This window comes from Bactrocera tryoni, unplaced genomic scaffold (assembly GCF_016617805.1).
Source record: "Bactrocera tryoni isolate S06 unplaced genomic scaffold, CSIRO_BtryS06_freeze2 scaffold_269, whole genome shotgun sequence".
NCBI lineage: Eukaryota > Metazoa > Arthropoda > Insecta > Diptera > Tephritidae > Bactrocera > Bactrocera tryoni.
Genome location: NW_024395992.1, coordinates 99,071 through 119,083, shown reverse-complemented (window position 1 = coordinate 119,083; position 20,013 = coordinate 99,071). Strand labels below are relative to the sequence as shown.

The window sequence follows — 20,013 nt, the reverse complement described above, 5'->3', positions numbered from 1 at the left end:
AATAAACTTGAGGCACATCTGGTAGACATTCGTCTGCGACTTACAGCTAAGACGATGTATCGAAGCTTCTTTATTTTTCTAGCGGTTGTCCAGCCGAGATTGCTACCATCAAATTAGTAGTTATATATTGCTTATGAGTGCCGTCTTCTTTAGGGAAGTGACTAACGACTCCGATAATAGAGCGTGAATAATAACTTTGAACTCAATAACCGTGCGCTTAAGGCTAGTTAAGGAATGCTTAACCTCTGTATCAACCGCATGGTGTTACTTAAAAATAAGCTTAGTTTGGGTACCATGCCGTAGGGGAACTCCAGGCATTTACAAAGCTGAAGTGTTAGCTGTGGTGCCCTGCCCTTCTTAGCAAAAGGAATTAGTCGGTCGGTCGCTCTCTTTGGCGTTATAACTGGACATTGTGCTACAGTTCTTTAGACATCCAGCCTCTTTAAGTATCAGCCATAGAATCTATCTTAACATAACCTATACTCCCAAAAGACAGGTTTACTCGAATTGTCAAATATAAAAAGTATTAACTATAGTAGCCGCAGTGCGCGCAAATAGGAAATGTGTTCCTATATTTTCCACTGAACAAAAAGGCTAGCCCGTTGAAAAATTCGGCTCTATAACAGAGTTTGTTTGGTTTTCTGACGCAAATATATGTTGTTATTGCAACACAACTTACATGTAAACCATAGAAGCTTTAGACAAATCCAAACCAGTAGCGAACATTGATTAAAATGAAAATAAGCCGTGGTTGCAAACGCGTAACAAATCGGTGATCATTGGCTATTGTTGTTAATATACTTATGCTACTGGTTTGCTTTCTTATATTATATGAAAGCAGTTAGGATCAATCAGGAAGAATAATTAACAATCCTCTATATGTAAAAAGTGAATCCCGGGGTATACGGCAGACCAGTATTCAAAATGATAATGTAAAAAATGCATGTATTCTATGAAAGTTTGTCATGTTGTAAAGAAAAATTCGATCTATCTTCCACATTGAAAAAGATGCAATGTGCCTAAACCACAATGCAGAACCAAAACCTACAGTGGCAATGTTTCTCTAGTTCCAGCATTCATCAACTACATATGGTAAACAGTTTTTATCCTTTCGCAAAACATTGCACAAATTATAATAACTGTGTGCACTTAGGCACTCAAAGAGGGTTGCTGATGGGCCGATGCGGTCCATTACCACCCCACAAAGTGTCCTTAAGCGAAAACACATACTTATGTGAAAGTGCCATAACTAAGTACTCAATTAAGATACAAAACTGTAATTTGGCACAAAGAGGGACACCTTTGCGCTAATTTTTTTTAAGTGGTCGTGGTAAATATACATATCTTTTGAACCGCTAAAGCTAACTAGACCAAACTTGCTGAGTCGTTTTAGTACTTCTTCGTACACTCTGACTACCCATTTGACGGTTATGTTAAAATACTAAAAGTGTGGTAACTTACTAAATGCGCCACAAGCATTAAATTTCACAACCAGGATAGCAAGGAAGGACTTTATAGGAACAGCTGTAAAAGTTGTACAAGTGGCATAGCACCGCCCACCTTTAGGTGATATCCTATATCTCAGAAACTGAGTGTATTCAAACATTACTATACGAGTACGATGCGAAAGGAGGCGAAATCGAATGTCCATCTCCCCTATTTTCCATATAACAAACTTTTAAATGCCATGATCAATTGTCGAAATTGGACTATAACTTTTCAGGGCTAATTTTTTACCGAACATATCAGTCAATTTGTTAGGTCAAGTATTGAAATTGTGGGAAAAACTTGGTTTGATGACATCATGGCCTTGTGCCAAAAATAGGTACAATCGGGTCAATCAGGGGTGATGTGAAATATGATAGTTGTCGGAATCAGAATAGAAACCGATAAAAAAAGTAGTAGGTGTCATGAATTCAGATATTGGTTTTATGTTTGAAACATAATTTATATCGGTTTTGGGTGCCATCGAAAGCAATTTTATTGGTTTTGATATCAGAAATAAAGTAAGAAGATAATCGCTTAACAAATTTTAATATTGCGTTATTTCTGTGAGGTGATAGACGGTTGAAAATTTTTAAGTTAAGAAATTTATTTATTACGAATTAATTAACTTTATTTTTATAGGGGAAAACATAGGAACAGAACACAAACGCAGTGTTGCTGCCAATTGAATTACAGGTGGAATCGTCGAGGGCTGCAAATGTGGTTCTATGACATTTAACGCCATAAGAAAGCGTTTTTATTCAGTCGATAATGAAATGAGAATCTTGAAAAATAACACACAAGTAAATACAAGCTAAACTCCACTTACGATTCTCCTGGGGCATCAATTGGTTTACTGTGATCTCTTAATATTTTCCTTTAAACCTTTCCTTTTTTCTTTTCTAATAAAAGGAAAGTTAAAAGTGCCGAACTCATTGTAAATTTAATTAAAAATGTTCTCACGAGATTTGTCACATTAGTAAACAGCTGATTTTAATATTGGGAAGCTGTTTAATATGGGTTTGTTTTGATTTAGTGGCTTGGAAAATACTTTGTAAACTTATGTATTATGCAAAGTATGCGACTCTCAACGTATGTTTTTTTGTTTTTAATTATACGATATATTTTATATCGTAAAAATCTTTTTTGATATAATCGGTATTGGCTGCATAAATTATGCAGATAACAATTTTGGACATAAAAGTATATTGGAAGAATAATGCTACTTCATTAAAAATAAATACACTTTCTGGTTGTTTGCTTTTTAAAACCCAGGATTTTCGGCTGTACTGTTGGTCACAAACGTCAATCTTTATATATAAAAATCACGTGTCACGTTGTTTGTCCGCGATGGACGCCTAAACTACTCAACCGATTTTAAATTTGATTGCACACCGTGTGCAATTTGATCTAACTTGAGAGACAGGATAGCTACCATCTCAATTTATAATCCCATTAATAGGCTGTCAAAAAAGTCTTGCGGTATTTTCGCTAGTTGGCGCTGAAAGCGCGTAGTTCTAGTTTTATTCGTCGCATCGGGTCGTGCTATACCTTTTTGGAAAGCTCATTTCACGCGCTAACACGTGTTTGATTGATTGTCGTTTCTTTTAAGTCGTTCGTGAGTTATAGCGTCGCAAACATGGAGCAAAATAAAGAGAAAATACGGCAAATTTTACAGTACTACTACGATAAAGGCAAAAATGCATCTCAAGCTGCCAATAAAATTTGTGCAGTTTATGGACCCGATACAGTTTCCATTTCCACCGCACAATGATGGTTTCAACGTTTTCGTTCTGGTGTAGAGGTGGTCGAAGATGCGCCACGTTCCGGGAGGCCTGTCGTCGAAAATTGGGATAAAATCGCTGAATTGGGCGAAAGAGACCGGCATAGTAGCATCGGTCAAGAGCTGGGCATGAGTCATCAAAAATTAATTTCAATTTCAATAAAAAAAAAATCATTAAAAATTCCGCAAGCCTTTTTTGACAACCCATTATACTATTGCAAATTATTTGTATATTATTTGACAGTCACAATTATTTGTTAGCTCCAAAAGATTCTAACAGATGGCGATAGTTATTGATTGGATTGAGTAAGTATTCAACAGATGGCGCTATGTTAAGCCTTTTATATAAGTTGCAATTTTATAGCATAATCAGTACCTACTTATTTTAATGTTCAAATACAAAATAAATTTATGTTATACCTTAGTTTCAGCAATACGTATTTATTATGCTATTAAATTTGTGTTTTTAACATAGCGCCATCTATTGAATACTTACTCAATCTAGCCAACAGTTAACGTCATCTTTTAGAATATTTTGGAGCTAACGGATAATTGTGACAGTCAAATAATAGACAAAGAATTTGAATAAAATAATATTGCGATTATAAATTGAAATGTAAGATATCATATCAATAGAAAAATAATTTGAAATAAAATATTCAATTATTCTTACTTTTTCAATTTTTGATGTTAGCATAACCGGCTATGTGTTAAAGCCCTGACAGACGGGCAAAATTAATGCGCATTAAGCAACGCTAACGCGAATTGAAATATTATGGTGACAGACGGCAGACTTGTGCATTTAGACAGCTGATTGTGAAATTTGTTTATTTATTTAAAAGAAAAAAGTGAAATTAATATGAATAAGAGAAATTATTAATAGAAATTTTGGTATTTTTGGAAAATCAATCTAAATTTAACGAAAAAATTCGTTTATTATTAACTACGTTAAAAGATAATAGAGTGAAATTAAAAGCAATAATTGATAGTTATTCCTAACTAACAATTTTGTGAACAAATTACATGAATTTGTTAGATTCGTTAGATGGACGTTAGAGAACCATTTCGAAAATGGGAATTTTTCACCATGTAAAGTTCACGATAAAAAAGATAAATATAGATGATTTTTTCCATGGAGGAATGGCGTTCACGCGAAGTTCACGATAAGGCTGAATTAATTTTTCCCACAAAAGACGGTTAATTTTACATGCATATTACATATCTGGAGAGATATCTAAAAAAACATAAGTTTTTACATAGTTTATATTAAATATATTTTTACATTATTTTATTTTTCAGGTGATAAAAGAACTTATAGCTATGTGGTGGGGCTTTCTAGTAGCTCAGAACCCAATTGGAATGATTTGATATTTTTGGCAAAATTAATTCCTCGTATTCTTCATAATGTCAATCGTGTTTGCTATGTGTTTGGAGGTCCCGTGCAATATCAAATTACGGATATAACTCATACTACTCTTAATAAATACGTTTTAGAGCAACTAAGGGAAGCTGACGCTATAGGAAACGAAGTATAATTTATAAAAGTTGATATTTTGTAGAAATACTTTTAGCATTGATTGCATTCTATGTTTCTTTAATTTAGATAATAATTCAGGCAGGAGTACATCGTTTAATTTCGCAAATGCCAATTGTTTTGATTCCCGTGCATTTTGACAGAGATCCGACGAATCGAACTCCGTCTTGTTGTAGGTCAATAGTCTTAAGACCATTTTTAACAAATGATTTTATGACCGGAGTACCAGTAATACCAGGATCGCTTCAGTTGCCAACACAGGTGAGAATACAATCATTTTATGTTACGTTAATTGTGTTTTCCTATTATAAGTTTAGTCTTTGCTTTGACATTTTTCCACTCGCTATCTTCGATTACTTACAAAAATATTTCATTTGTAAGCAACAACAAAGAAAAAGGATATTACATACAGTACTGTACAATCCAGAATATATATACCTCATTAAAGTGGTATAGCCTAGCCGATGTTACTAAGTTTTGTTTTACACATATTATTTTAAGTTTTACTTTCAAAAATGAAATGCAATGTTAAAAAATTAATATTCTTAGTTGTACAACGATTTCCAAATCTTAAAATCTTTTTGTTTAACTTTTAATTTAATTAATTATTGGCTGTCAAAATGAGTTATGTTCAACCATGACTATTTCTGAAGCATTCGTAATATTTGTAAATTGACGTAAAAAGCAAAGTTAGGCAAAATCTATTGATTCCCTTAGAATGTGCCAAAGGCACTAATTTTTATATCTGAACAATGTATATTAAGGTTGTAACACCCAGATGGCAACTTCGGAGCCCCTATAAAGTATATACATATATATAATGGGTAGTCGAAAGGTATTTTCGTATCTTGTCAATAGATGTCGTTGCAGTCGTATATCTCCGGTGCAACCAATCACATTGTGTCATACCATACAGTGTTGGAAAGGTAAGCTTCATTTAATAAAAAATATAATAAGATAGTTGAAAAAAAGTTACAGCTGCTCAAAAATGAGTGAAAATAAAGAAGAAATTCGCTATATTTTGAAATTTTTGTATGAAATGGAAAGTGAAGTTTACAGAGACGATGCTGTATCAGCTCGTGTAGCACAACAATGGTTCGTTCACTTTCATTCTGAAAATTTCGATTTACACTGATGGAATAATGTCGCTAGCGAAAAAATGACAAAAAGTGGTCGACCAAAATAGTACATATTTGTCTAATTATCTATTACTAGCTGACCCCGCAGCCGTTGTCCTGCGTGAAATTATGTGTTTTGAAATGAAAAAAGTTGAAATTATATTGTGTCGAACATGATTTATTTTCGATTTTTGTACATTTTTTTTTTAATGCAGCGCAGCTTAATAAACATAATTTTTTGATTTCTGTTCTGGTGCGTAGAGATACAGAGAAGATGGGTTTCCAACTCGTCAACACGCCACATATATCTGGCCGTGTGAAAAACATAGCATTTCCCGATTTCCTTGTGTCCTGTTGATTGTTAATGATTGTAATTGATTGTTTTCCCCGGAAATTGAATACGTTTGAACTGAAATGGCTGTCCCTTGTATTCGATAACTGCGTCACAATCAGTTGGGTTCCATTACACAGTTTCGGCGCATGAAGATTGTGAAACAGAATAATGACAGATCCAACTTTGAGACGCAAATTATGCTGGGGCATACCAAGCCTCTCCAAAGAATTTGGAAATTCCACTGTATAATTTACGGTTTCGTCTTCCTTGTCAAGACGATCGATCGATTTATATGAGCGCAAACCTGCCGGAATTTGACTTTGAATCTTCCAGTTTAAGTCATTAACATCGGTATTTTTGGCAGCTAAAATTGCGCGTGCACTTAAGGAATTGTAGTTACGATAATTTGGCCAATGTTTGGATAAATATTCGTGATGAGTTCATCTTCCGCTGAAGTGAATTGAAAAAAGGGGGGTGAAATTGATATCAAACCACTGGAAGTATCAACCAAAATTTGCCAATTCTTAGCGAATACAATGTAAAATGTCATCGGCAATGTCATTTTTTCGTATCCCATAATTAACGCGAATTTGAAGGCTGATATGTCGAATTAATCTTCGCGAAAACTCTGCGAACTTCAGTGGCATGCGAAGTAACTATCGCATTATCCTTCGTCTGTTTCCAGTGATTATCATGTTCCAGAAAATGCAACATGCTTCTCAAAAAGTTGCACACACTGTACCCAATACGCAATGACTTAAATGAAGTTGAACCGCGAGACGCACAACAGTTGGAAAACTTTCATGAATTGCAAAAGTAAATATCCTACAAAGCGCTTTATTGCAGTTCACATATCGACCCATTTGATACTGCTAATCTCATATCGTTCAAGGCTAATAACCGCTATGTTGCTTTCTTTGGTGACGTACTTGCAAACGTATTTGATCGATTTCACCAATCTGCAATATTCAACATTGACATGAGTTTTGAATGTGAATTAGACAAAAGTGGCGAATATGGTACGATCCATGTGTTCTCAACTTCGATGTGTTGTTAAAGTCGATATTCACGCCTCTAAAAGCTAAATGTTCTGCCATTGTCGTCTGGTGAGCGACGCCGATACAGTGAATATCCATCATTTCCCATTTCCGTTTCCGAAAGAAAAGCACATGAGTAGTGTTTCGTAAATTTATTGTCAGACATACAAACCAAAGTGGGATTGTAAGTTTCGCAAGGTTCATGAACCATATTGATTTTCATCACTTCGTATAATTCTGGATCTATCTCTGAATCAAGAATTTCCGCTGAAATGATTTCATCAATTTGATCTGGTGTAATCACCATCCGCATCCAAAGAAGAATGTGTGCGTGCGGCAAACTCTTTTTTGCTACTCAACAGAATACATTTAGCATCTAACAGCACCATATATACCATAGGTTGCTTTAAGATAAAGACCATCAAACATCGCAGCTATTGTTTAAAAAGTCGTGCTGTGTTATCGTTCGATCGCTAGCTGATTGACCGCAATCCATAATTCCGCACGTATGTCATCGCATTTTGGGAGCACTTCTTGCCTTTCCTTGGGCTGTCATACGTTGATGGCAAAAAGAACGCCGACCAATATTAGCGCGACCTCTTGATCACATTGTGTGAAACACACATAAAGTTTTCACTGAAAAATTTTAAATAATTTTTCCTTTGGATAGCCGGAATAAAAAAGCAAGCGACCGCAATTGAACAATTCAAATAATTTACAAATCAAAATATTGAAAACCAAAACAAACAAAAATTGAAAAAAATGTGTATGGAAAATGTTACTTTTTGGAATTGTCCAATTATCCGACTTCTTCTCATTAAAAGTATAAGGTATTTTGTTTCTAAACCTTTCCCGATCCACAACAAACCACGTTTCAATTTCAAGATTGTTTCAACCGTTCTCTTAGTGTTACTAACAAACAAACATTCATTTTTATTGTAACGTTTGTATGGGGAAAAGTAAAGGGCTGTTTTTAGGGGTTTTCTGGAAATTATTCATATTTTTCTCGCCGTAAAAACCATCTTTGAACTTCAACGAATATTTAAGAAAAAGAATTAGCCAAATGGGTCCAGGCGTTATTGAGTTATGAGCGTACACACATTTTGACGATTCATTTTTATTTATATAGATTATAAATATAAAAAAATAAGTTAAAATTTTATTAGAAATACGAAAAGACTTTTTCGACTACCCAATATATCAGCGTGCTATATTGAATCGATCGTGATCCATGTATGTCTGTATAAACGAGGAAAAGTCTCTTAGTTTTGGAGATATTGATTTGAAACGTGATTTTAACGTTTGTATGGGGTAAAGCAAAGGGCTGTTTTAGGGGTTTCCCGGAAATTATTCGAATTTTTCTCGCCGTAAAAACCATCTTTGAACTTCAACGAATATATAAGAAAAAGAATTAGCCAAATTGGTCCAGGCGTTATTGAGTTATGAGCGTACACACATTTTGACGATTCATTTTTATTTATATAGATTATAAATATAAAAAAATAAGTTAAAATTTTATTAGAAATACGAAAAGACTTTTTCGACTACCCAATATATCAGCAAGCTATGTTGAATCGATCGTGATCCATGTATGTCTGTATAAACGAGGAAAACTCCCTTAGTTTTGGAGATATTGATTTGAAATTATTCATACGACCTTTTAACCCCAATAAGCTGCTCATTTGTTGGAAACGCCGATTTCGGAACACTATAACGTATAGCTACTACATAAAACTGATCTATTAAAATTGAATCCTTTTATAGAAAACTCTCTTATTTGACAAGAAATTCCTAACGAAATTTGGAGTGAATTATTGTCCAATACAGTGATACCATCCCCAACCATGTTGTTCAGGTGGAATCACGTATGTAACTGCCATACAAACTAACTGATCAAAATCAAGATAAAGATTTTCATAAAAGATCCGTAAGCAACTTTAATTATACTTAAATGTTGTTTATATCATCCTATCACCATTTGTATACATGGCCGATCACGTTTAAAGATTTAGTTATAGATAATATATGTATACAAATAAATGCTTAAATCGGCACACCTCTGTAATGCGTTGTGATTTTTACAATGGATAAAAATATGGAACAAAGTCTCAAATTTTGTATTTCTACTAAATATCGTCTGCGAAAGCGTTGCAAATTTTAGAAAAGAGTTACGATGATTCAGTTTTATCGAATACGAGTGGTACAATGTCTTCAAAGACGGTCGAGAGATCGTTGAAGTTCAACTGATGAAAATATTAAAAAAGTGAAGGATATGGTGCTTGAAAATTGTTAGACAAGTGTTAGTGAGATGGCAAGAGAGCTCGACACTTCTCGCTAGTCCACTCTTGCTGGGCTCGTTCCGATAAAACGTTATAACTACCGTTGAGACATGGGTTTATAAGTTTGACATGCAAACAAGTCAACAATCGTCGGAATAGAGGGGAAAAAACGAGACGAAACCAAAAAAATACCCCAAAGCCGCTCAGATATCAAGGTGATGTTTTTTGTTTTTTTTCTATATTCTTGGTTTTGTGCGTCATGAATTTGTTCGGGAGCTAAAGACGGTCAATAAAGAGTTCCATTTGGCCGTATTGAGGTGTTTGCGTGAGAACATCTTTCGATAATGGTCGGAATTGTAGAAGAACAATTCATGGATTTTACACGATGATAATGCACCATCGCATTGAACCACGGTTGTAACGGATTTTGAAGCCAAAATTGCATTGGATACCATCGATCAACCACCGTATTCACCAGATTTGGCTCCGTGAGATTTTTTCTTGTTCCCCAAACTGAAGTTGACGCTTCGTGGAACCCGTTTTCAGTAGTATGAAGAGATAAAACAAAATTCGCTGAAGGCCATTCCAAAAAGTGCTTATGAAATGTTGCGACAGCTGGAAAAACCGTTTATCATGAGTGTATTACATCTGGTGGGAATTAATATGAAGGCGAAAAAATAATTTTTGATGAATAACTACATAAATATTTTGGGTTTTATTTACAATTTTCGGGTTATTAAATTGCATCAGGAAGTTTATGATTATTCTTTAAATTAATAAATTCTAAATTTTATAATATTTCGAGTTTTTTACTTTTTATGAGATTACATTTTTAATAGGTCTGATGCACACTTAAGCTTTAATATTGTGTTTTTGAATCGTTTTTTCTAACAAATTCGTTTGGAGTTGCTTGCAGTTTTTCAATAAGGAGCTACATAAGTAGACCGACAGGGAGAGCAAACGACGGCATATTTTTCTCCGCTCTTTTGACATTTCTCTTCAGTAAGGTTTGCAATTTCATCATGAAAAGATATTCGATCCAACAGCGAGTCGAAATTATTATATTTAAAACCTCGTGTTGAAATTAGTTCTATAAATGATTGTTATTGTACCTGAACTATTACAACATATTATACATATACATATATATTCTATAACAAATATTTTGAAACAATGATTAGGTAAAAATCTAAAGATAGTAAGTAAAGTAAAGTTTTTTGATAATTAAGAATGCGGTAATTTTACATTGAGTGTATCTGCTTTAAATTATAATAATGCATTACTAATAATAATAATTTTTTCATTAAAGGTTCTCCATAACATTGTTCACGAAATATCAAAATTAGATGGTATATCCCGAGTTTTATACGACTTGACATCTAAACCACCAGGTACAACCGAATGGGAGTAACTCTATTATCTAATTTTAACCTGATTTCTATGATAGAATCATCTATCTGTAATATAAATCGTATGAAATATGTGGAAATGCTAAAAATATATTTGCTGATTTTAATTTTATAGTTATTAAATAAATGTGCTCTTAAAATAATTTTCTTACTTATTGACCATGTATTCAACGCTGTTAAGTATGCCTTTTCTTAAATGTGATTATTTGAGGCTAAAAGGAATATTTTCTTGTATGTATAATTATTAAATGATTTTTTTTACTGGTTTTTAATACTTAGAATTAATCAATCTATAATCAATAAGGTTAAACGTATAATGGAGGCTGTGTTCTCATAAAAACTTCGCAACAAAATATCCGTTTTCGCATGTATTAACGATTTTTATATATATGAAAGACCTAACAAGTACATTAGAGGTGTTCTACGTTATATGGAGATTTTTGAAATAGTGTTTTAAGTTAACAGAATGGGCTAATTTATTTCCTTTTTATGTACAAATGTTAAAAAAAAAATTTGGGGACAATCGGATGATGGGGAAGACGTCGCGGAAACGTTTTAAAATTAAAAATTGCCTTCCTATAGGAAAAAACAAGTTTTATGTATTCAAGTATCAATTTTTCTTTTAGTGTATTTATTAAATGAATATGTATGCTTTAATATGTCTCAACTAGCACGATATAAAGAATAATTTTAATAATATTTTGTTCTTATTTCGAGTGAAAAAACGGTAAATAACATTTTTTTTATCGCACCATCGTCGTAACTGTCGATTGCTTTATTTTTGCAACATGAACCAGCCATATTTGCAAAAATAAAAAACGAACGACTGCAGACTTTGGTAACGGTATTTTTGGGCAGCGAAATAAAACAGTAAATGGACTGTGTTCTTTTTTCAATAATTGTCACTCTCGTTTGTTTGGCATTTGAAATCAGATATGTTAATTTGTGCGGAATTGTGATTATTTAATAAAAAAAAGAAATGAGTGAATTACCAGCAACTGCGAGTACATTACATATACAAACACGACAACGTTCTTAACAAGTTGTGAATATTGAACTAATTGGAAGAAATTCTCATCAGATAACAGGTGCTAAACTACCATCGAACAAACAAATACTGCAATTACTATTTTATAACATTAGATTTGTGTATCGGCAATTGAGAGAAAGTGCAAAATTAACAATAAATGCTGTATTAATATTTTGGCAACAAGCTCGAATTCCGACAAAAGATGTAGCTAGGTGTGTCGATAAATTAGAATCTCCGTACAAATTATGGCAGAAGATTCAAAAAACCGTACCAAATAAGAGATCTGATGCTCAGAAAAAAATGGTTGAAGACTTTTCTGCAGAATTGGATAATTTGTTTGACATTGCTCATAGAGATGCCTTACAAAACATGCGTATTAGCGTAGACAAGGAATTTTTGATTCTACAAAGGCAAAAACGTCGCCCTGGTAGCATGGCCGGTGCTGACATGGTATTGTATCGGCGACAAAATATAGCAGATCATCGCATTGAGAAAGAAATGTCTAGAAAAAGGAAACATCAACAAATGTCGGAAGTGAATCGTAAGTTTATCAAATGAAATTAATTTAATTTATAGTGGTAATGGTCAATTTTAAAATGATATTGTGTAGTCGAACTCAAAGACGATTTTGGTATGGACTATGAAGAAGATATTGTTGACAGTGAGCCTGAAGTAGCGGAAACCAATGTGAAAAAAAAAATACAAAACAAACTGCTTCAACTTGTATTAACAGGGGAAGAAAACATTTTATCACACCGCGGTTGCTTTCAGCACTTGATAGCGCCAAAGTAAGCGATGGAAAGGCGATGCACATTCTGATGGCGACTGCAGAAGCATTGGGCCATTGCACTAGAAACTTGGTAGTCAATCGTTCTACTCTCCATAGACTGAGGGAAGAGCATCGCAGAAAAGAAACACAGAGGATTCAAGAGAGTTTTATTGACAAAGTATACCATGATTGAAAATATATGTATAGGTTATTTAAATACTAATAATATTCTATTCTAGCTAAGTGATACATAAGCAATGGTCGTCCACTGGGATGGTAAAGTATTGCCAGATCTAATTGGAAAAATAAAAGTTGAGCGAATTGCAGTGCTTGTTAGTTATAATGGCGAATCCAAATTTCTAGGCGCTCCAAAACTTATATCTGCTACTGGTGAAAATATAGCTACAGCCGTTTTTGATACACTTAGTAAATGGAATATTTTAGATCGCGTAGAAGACATGTCTTTTGACACCACGTCCACTAATACTGGTCCAATGAATGGAGCATGCGCTCAATTGCAACGCATGTTAGGAAGAAATTTGTTGACGTTACCATGCCGTCACCACATTCTTGAAATATACTTGCGTAGTGTATTCGACCTGCATTTCAAAGTGACTCAAGCACCGGAAGTCTCAATTTTCGAGAGATTCGCCAAAGCCTGGCCAAATATTGACACTTCATCATTTAAGAGTGGGCTCCAATGTGAAGATATAAAATCTGATATAAGTCTGCAATGAAATCAAACAATTTTGTCATTCACAACTACAAAAACCTTTGTTCGTGCTGACTACGAAGAATTTTTACGTCTAGTACTTACATTTCTTGGTGACAATGGTGGTAAATTTAAAACACCCGGAGTTACAAGTCATGCACGTTGGATGTCAAAGGGAATATATTCCTTGAAAATATATCTTTTTCGTGATCAATTTCACTTGAGTAAAGCTGAATTAAAAGGTTTAAGTCACATTTGCGTTTTTTAGTGCGTTTATATATGTACATGTAAAAGCTTGGTACAAATGCTCTAATGCAATTACCTCTCCCCTGCATGATTTAAACTTTGTAAAAGAATGTATTAATTATGAAAAAGTGAACCCAAGTATTTCTTCGGAATTGCTGAGAAAAATGCAACAACACATGTGGTATTTGTCAAAGGAAAACGCCCCAATGGCTTTCTTTGATTTCAATATTTCTGTAGATGTTAAGAAAAAAATGGTAAAACATTTAAAATCAGAAGAGCCAACTAATAAACTACAAAACAATAGCAAAATAAAAAAATTAAGTGACATACGCAATTCGGATTTAAGCGAATTTGTATCCAAAAGAACTTTAACATTTTTTATGAAGTACAAGTTGTCAACCAACTTTTTGCATTTGGATCCAGAGTCTTGGGGAAACAAACGAGGAATTCCAATGGTCGCACAATATGCCACAAATTGCTTGTTACTAATGATACAGCGGAAAGAGGTATTAAATTTATAAAGGATTTCAATACTATTCTTACAAATAAAGAAGAAGAAAACAGTTCCTACTTCAAGTTGTTGAAGAATACAAAAAAAATAAGTCCTATAAAAAATCAGAATTAATTTAAGTTTTAATATTTCTAGATGTATTAAATAAATTGATATGAATAAAAATATTTCCTTTAAGTAGTAGTTTTAAGTTAATATAATGCAAAAAATTGGAGAAAAATAATGCAGTAAAAGAAAAATTGATATTTGAATACATAAAACTTGTTTTTTCCTATAGGAAGGCAATTCTTAATTTTAAAACGTTTCCGCGCCGTCTTCCCATCATCCGATTGTCCCCAAATTTTTTTTTAACATGTTTACATAAAAAGGAAAAAAATAAGCCATTCTGTAAACATAGAATACATTTTGAATTTTAAGGACAGGTCTAAAGTACATACAAAAATTGGAAATCGAATAATTGTTTAATTTTCTAAGCACACATTAAGATGTAGATAATTATCATATTGAGAATTGAGTGGTATTAAGGATTATAGGAATGAAAAACAGCAATGTAATATACATTTACTTAAATATTTAATGATTATGTCCCCTATTACGATTTTCAACTCGACTGTTTCGGCATTATTGATACCTGGATCTCACACTGGATGGAATAGAGAGGTGGAACCAACTCAAAAATTTTTTGTAAGTATATGACCTGACCCCGCATGCGTTCTCCTGCATGAAATTATGTGTTTTAAAATGAAAAGAAAGTTGAATTTATATTCTGTTGAAAATCATTTATTTGCGTGTTTTCTACATTTTTTTTCACTATATCGCAGCTTGATAAACAACATTTTTTGGAGTAAATACACAGAGAAGATGGTATTCCAATTTGTGAACACGCCACGTAAAGTCGGCCTTGTGAAAAACATGGCATTTTCAAATTTATGCCACACACTTGTAGCGACTATCCTTGTGTCCTGTTGATTATCATCGCAAATCGTTGGAATTCAAAAGAGTTTGTAGAATCAAGCATTCGGCCGACCTCCTTATATTCGATAACTGCGTCTCAAACAGTCGGGTTCCATTACACAGTTTCGGCGCATGAAGATTGCGAAACATAACGACAGATCCAACTTTTAGACGCCTCCAAAGAATTTTGAAATTCCACTGAATAATTCCCGACTTCGTCTTCATTGTCAAGACGATCGATTAATTTGTATGAGCGCAAACCTCCCGGAATTTGAAACTGCTTTACTCAATATTGATAAGACTTTTGAATGTGAGTTAGAATATGGTACAATCCATGTGTTGTCAACTTCGATATACACTCCTCTAAATTGAATGCTGAATGTTCTGCCATTGTCGTCTGGTGAGCGACGCCGATACGTTTCTAAAATAAAGCACGTGGATAGTGTTTCGTACATTTATTGTCAGACATACAAACCGAAGTGGGATTGCGGTGTCCGCACGGTCCATGAACCATATTGGTTTTCACCACTTCGTATAATTCTGGATCTATCTCTGAATCAGGAATTTCCGCAAATATGATTTCATCAATTTGATTTGATGTAACCACGATCCATAATTGATCGCGATCCATAATTCCGCACGTATGTATGTCATCGCATCCTTCCGAGTACTCGTGCATGTGCTGCCACTGTAACATCTTATTAACATATGAACATAGAATTTGGGTTTCAAATCCTGTTGAGTTACAGAATAAGAGATTGAGCGAATTCCTGGCTTGTCAACGCCAACTTAACATAAAGCATAAATTATAAGCAAACAAAAAATGTTAGTACAGTTAATATTAATAGAAGAATTTAGCGAACTAACAAAGAATGTTAGTACAGTTACCTTTATGATTAGGAGTAAGGAAACGAACAAGTAGTGTTAATATAATTAGTCTTAAGATTCGATTCAATTGATGAAGAAGTAAAAGCCCAAAGTTTCTGGTGCAGTCAATGGAAATTTGTCTTTAAATAGTTTTAAAAATATTGAAAAATGCAAAAACAGTGACAAAATTGCAATTACACCCAACTCTTTTTGTAGATATGTTCCTCAGAAATCCGTGTAAAAAAGTAGCCGTTTCCTATAGTAAAATGGGGGATACGTTCCATGTTATCTGAAATCCATGTAAGATGAAATAAAGAACTATATTTATTTTGAAAAACCGTGCAAAAATGTTGAAAACTATAAAATTTCAGATATGCATACAAATTGTATGTTCATAAGGCATTTTATTGAGCAGTAAAATTTAAAATACATAATTCATACAGGTGAAAAATTGGTAGATTAAGCAAAAAACAAAAGAAATCTGTTAATCTAGAATTAAGAACAGAAAATTTTGAATAGAAATAAGGAAAAAATATTTACATAGCTACATAATTATTCGTCGCGACTTGATAACAAGCGCAATTGTTTGCGACGAACTGGACTAACGTCGGTATCATTGTTGGAGATATCCATTTCAGCAATGTAAATATCATGCGAACAAAATGTGTAGGTAAGAGTTATCGAATAAGGGGTTTTCCCAGTTACTACTATGTATGTATGTTTTCAATTCAGCTAAGTGTGGTAAAAACAAACATAATTACAAGACAGTGATGTTAAAACCGTACAAGATTTAAATTTTTTACAAAATTTTTTTTTTAACCGTGTAACTTCAAATCCGTGTAAAAAGAAACCGTGTAATCCATCCGTTGGGTGTATTGTAGTGAATAAAAAATTTAGTGAAATTATTTGTGTCCAGTGCGTTCAAAAAAATAACGTTGAAAATTAAAAATATATACATACATATATGTATATCGGCAAATTTAACTTCCGAAAAGGTCGAACCGAGCGGAGCTGACCCAAATCATAAGAAGGTAGGAGGAGGTAATTAATAACTTGCTGCAGCAAACGGTACAGTTGCAGCGGTAAATGCAAGAAATGGACTTGAAATTCATGGAAATGGAATTGAACATCTCCAAAACATCGATTTATCGCATTTTGACTGAATATTTCGGCTTACGAAAGGTGTGTGCACGGTTTATTCGTCTCAAATTGACTGACGACCAAAAATTGCTCAGAATCCAACATTCGAAGGACATCATTAAATAGGACAAAAAAAAACAAAAATTTCCTTTACAATATCGTGACTGGTGACGAAACGTGGTGTTTCCAATGTGATCCCGAAACGAAACGCCAGAGTACTGAATGGAAGGCACTGGACGAGCCGAAACCCAAAAAATCGCACATGGAGAAGTCAAAAGCGAAGACAATGCTGATTTGTTTTTATGATTCCAAGGGTATTGTCCACAAAGAAATTGTTTCACCCAGCCAAAACGTTAAAGCGGTATTCTACCTTGGAGTTTTGAAGCGTATTCGACGTGTTCGGCCCGAATATCGCAAAGATGAAAGTTGGCGTTTTTGCACGAAATTGCGCCGTCTCATCGATCGACGATTATTTGAACAAAAATTACATTTAAACAATTAGCCACTCACCGTATTTACCTGATATGGCACCGTGCGACTTCTTCCTTTTCTTAAAAATGCATTTGATCATGAAAGGAAAGAGTTATGCAGACGTAAAGGCCATTCAAAAGGCTTTCACCGGCATACTGGCGGCCATACCGGCCAACGAGCTAAAACACTCGTTCCACATGCTCTTGGACCTGACAAAAAGCTGTATTGAACAGAAGAAGATTATTCTGAATAAAATAAATTGATTTTGCCGAAAAAACCATTTGTTCTGTTTTTTAAGTCCTGTTTACTTTAGGAGGGAGGATGGAGTCATGTGTAGAAGTTCACGTAAGTGAGGAAAGTTCTCTGATCGCCATTCACTTGGGAGTGGCCAGAAACGATTCTTTTACACATGGCTCAAGCAGCTCACTACTTCCGGTCTTTGACCAAGTATCCTCTGGGTAGCCTAAGAACATCCGTTCGAAGGCGAGCTAATGTGAGAAGGCGAAACATCCCCTACATAGGGTTGTGCGCTGGATTTGGGACCCGCCACGTAAAAAAACATCCCCAATGAAAGGAAGCAACAAGCCTCGGATGAGAGACCCCCCTTTTGATGACCATGGCAAACGAAATAAGGACTACGATTTGAGGGCATGCATCCTTAACTGGGAAGGTGCCGCTGCCCAGCTGGTTGATGTCCTCGCGAAAATAAAGGCTGACATCACCGCCGTCCAAGAAATGCGATGGACGGGACAAGGACAGAGAAAGATAGGTCCTTGTGACATTTACTACAGTGGCCATATAAAGGAGTGCAAGTTTGGTGTTGGATTCGTAGTGGGAGAGAGACTCCGTCGCCGAGTACTATCATTCACTCCGGTGAATGAACGTCTAGCCACAATCCGCATCAAATCGAGGTTCTTCAACATATCGCTGATTTGCGCCCACGCCCCGACGGATGAGAAGGACGATGTGACCAAAGATGTCTTCTATGAGCGCTTGGAGCGCGCTTATGAGAGCTGCCCCTGCCACGATGTCAAAATCGTGCTTGGCGACTTTAACGCCAAGGTGGGCAAAGAAGGTATCTTTGGCACTACGGTCGGTAAATTCAGCCTCCACGACAAAACTTCCCCAAATGGGTTGAGGCTGATTGACTTCGCCGGGGCCCGAAATATGGTTATCTGTAGTACCAGATTCCAGCATAAAAAGATTCATCAAGCTACCTGGCTGTCTCCGGATCGAAAAACTACCAACCAGATCGATCATGTTGTGATAGACGGAAGACACGTCTCCAGTGTTTTAGATGTGCGTTCGCTCCGAGGTCCTAACATCGACTCGGACCACTATCTTGTTGCAGCTAAGATTCGCAACCGCCTCTGTGCAGCAAAAAACGCACGTCAACAAACACAAGGAAGATTCGACGTCGAGAAGCTGCATTCACAACAGACAGCCGAACGATTTTCTACTCGGCTTGCACTCCTGCTCTCTGAGAGCATTCGTCAACAACTCGGTATAAGGGAACTGTGGGACGGCATTTCAAATTCAGCTGCAACCGAAGCTATTGGTTTTCGGAAAGTGCAAAAGAACAGCTTTTACGACGAGGAATGCCGTGTCGCAGCGGAGAGAAAACAGGCTGCCTACCTCGCAACGTTACGATCGACCAGACGTTCCATTGCCCGACCATGAAGAAGTTCGAATAGCATTTGACCGCCAGAAGAACAACAAAGCGGAAGGGGCCGACGAATTGCCGGCCGAGCTATTCAAACACGGAGGGGAAGAACTGATATGAGCATGCATCAGCTTCTTTGTAAAATATGGTCGGACGAAAGCATGCCCAACTATTGGAATTTAAGTGTGCTATGCCCAATCTATAAAAAAGAGACCCCACAATCTGCGCCAACTACCGTGGGATTAGCCTCCGCAACATCGCATATAAGGTTCTATCGAGCGTATTGTGTGAAAGATTAAAGCCCACCGTCAATAAACTGACTGGACCTTATCAATGTGGCTTTAGACCTGGCAAATCAACAACCGACCAGATATTCACCATGCGCCAAATCTTGGAAAAGACTCGTGAAAGAAGAATCGACACACACCACCTCTTCGTCGATTTCAAAGCTGCTTTCGACAGTACGAAAAGGAGCTGCCTTTATGCCGCGATGTCTGAATTTGGTATCCCCGCAAAACTGATACGGCTGTGTAAACTGACGTTGAGTAACACCAAAAGCTCCGTCAGGATCAGGAAGGACCTCTCCGAGCCGTTCGATACCAAACGAGGTTTCAGACAAGGCGACTCCCTATCGTGCGACTTCTTCAACCTGCTTCTGGAGAAAATAATTC

General features: G+C 35.3%; 2 protein-coding genes and 1 long non-coding RNA gene across 5 annotated transcripts in view; 2 read left to right on the top strand and 1 right to left on the bottom strand.

The window, feature by feature from the left end:
* The window catches only part of LOC120781078 (GMP synthase [glutamine-hydrolyzing]-like), an 84,214-nt gene extending 73,092 nt beyond the window's left edge, over positions 1–11,122 (top strand). For all 3 annotated transcript variants that reach the window (XM_040113221.1, XM_040113224.1, XM_040113222.1), the window contains exons 10-12: positions 4,568–4,797; positions 4,872–5,063; positions 10,880–11,122. In XM_040113221.1, the coding sequence (XP_039969155.1) occupies positions 4,568–4,797; positions 4,872–5,063; positions 10,880–10,981 (524 nt within the window). In that variant the 3' untranslated portion in view covers positions 10,982–11,122. The remainder of the gene's footprint in view (positions 1–4,567; positions 4,798–4,871; positions 5,064–10,879) is intronic.
* Positions 11,123–11,783: 661 nt separating this feature from the next.
* Positions 11,784–14,342, top strand: LOC120781079. Its single transcript, XM_040113225.1, has 2 exons — positions 11,784–12,550; positions 12,620–14,342. Exons 1-2 carry the CDS (start codon positions 12,310–12,312, stop codon positions 12,799–12,801), a joined length of 423 nt encoding a protein of 140 aa, XP_039969159.1. The 5' UTR covers positions 11,784–12,309; the 3' UTR covers positions 12,802–14,342.
* A 1,388-nt stretch (positions 14,343–15,730) lies between these two features.
* On the bottom strand, positions 15,731–16,314 carry LOC120781081. The gene is made up of 3 exons (XR_005706006.1): positions 16,274–16,314; positions 16,090–16,208; positions 15,731–15,989 (listed from the first exon to the last, which is right to left on the bottom strand). It is a non-coding gene; the product is annotated as an uncharacterized LOC120781081 (long non-coding RNA).
* Between the last annotated feature and the right edge of the window lie 3,699 nt (positions 16,315–20,013).

What these genes read in the sequence shown, in the direction of transcription:
- LOC120781079 (XM_040113225.1), top strand. Translation starts at nt 12,310, where the DNA reads ATGGTTGAAGACTTTTCTGCAGAATTGGATAATTTGTTTGACATTGCT. An exon ending in ACAAATGTCGGAAGTGAATC is followed by an intron (nt 12,551 to 12,619) that starts GTAAGTTTATCA and finishes GATATTGTGTAG; the next exon opens with TCGAACTCAAAGACGATTTT.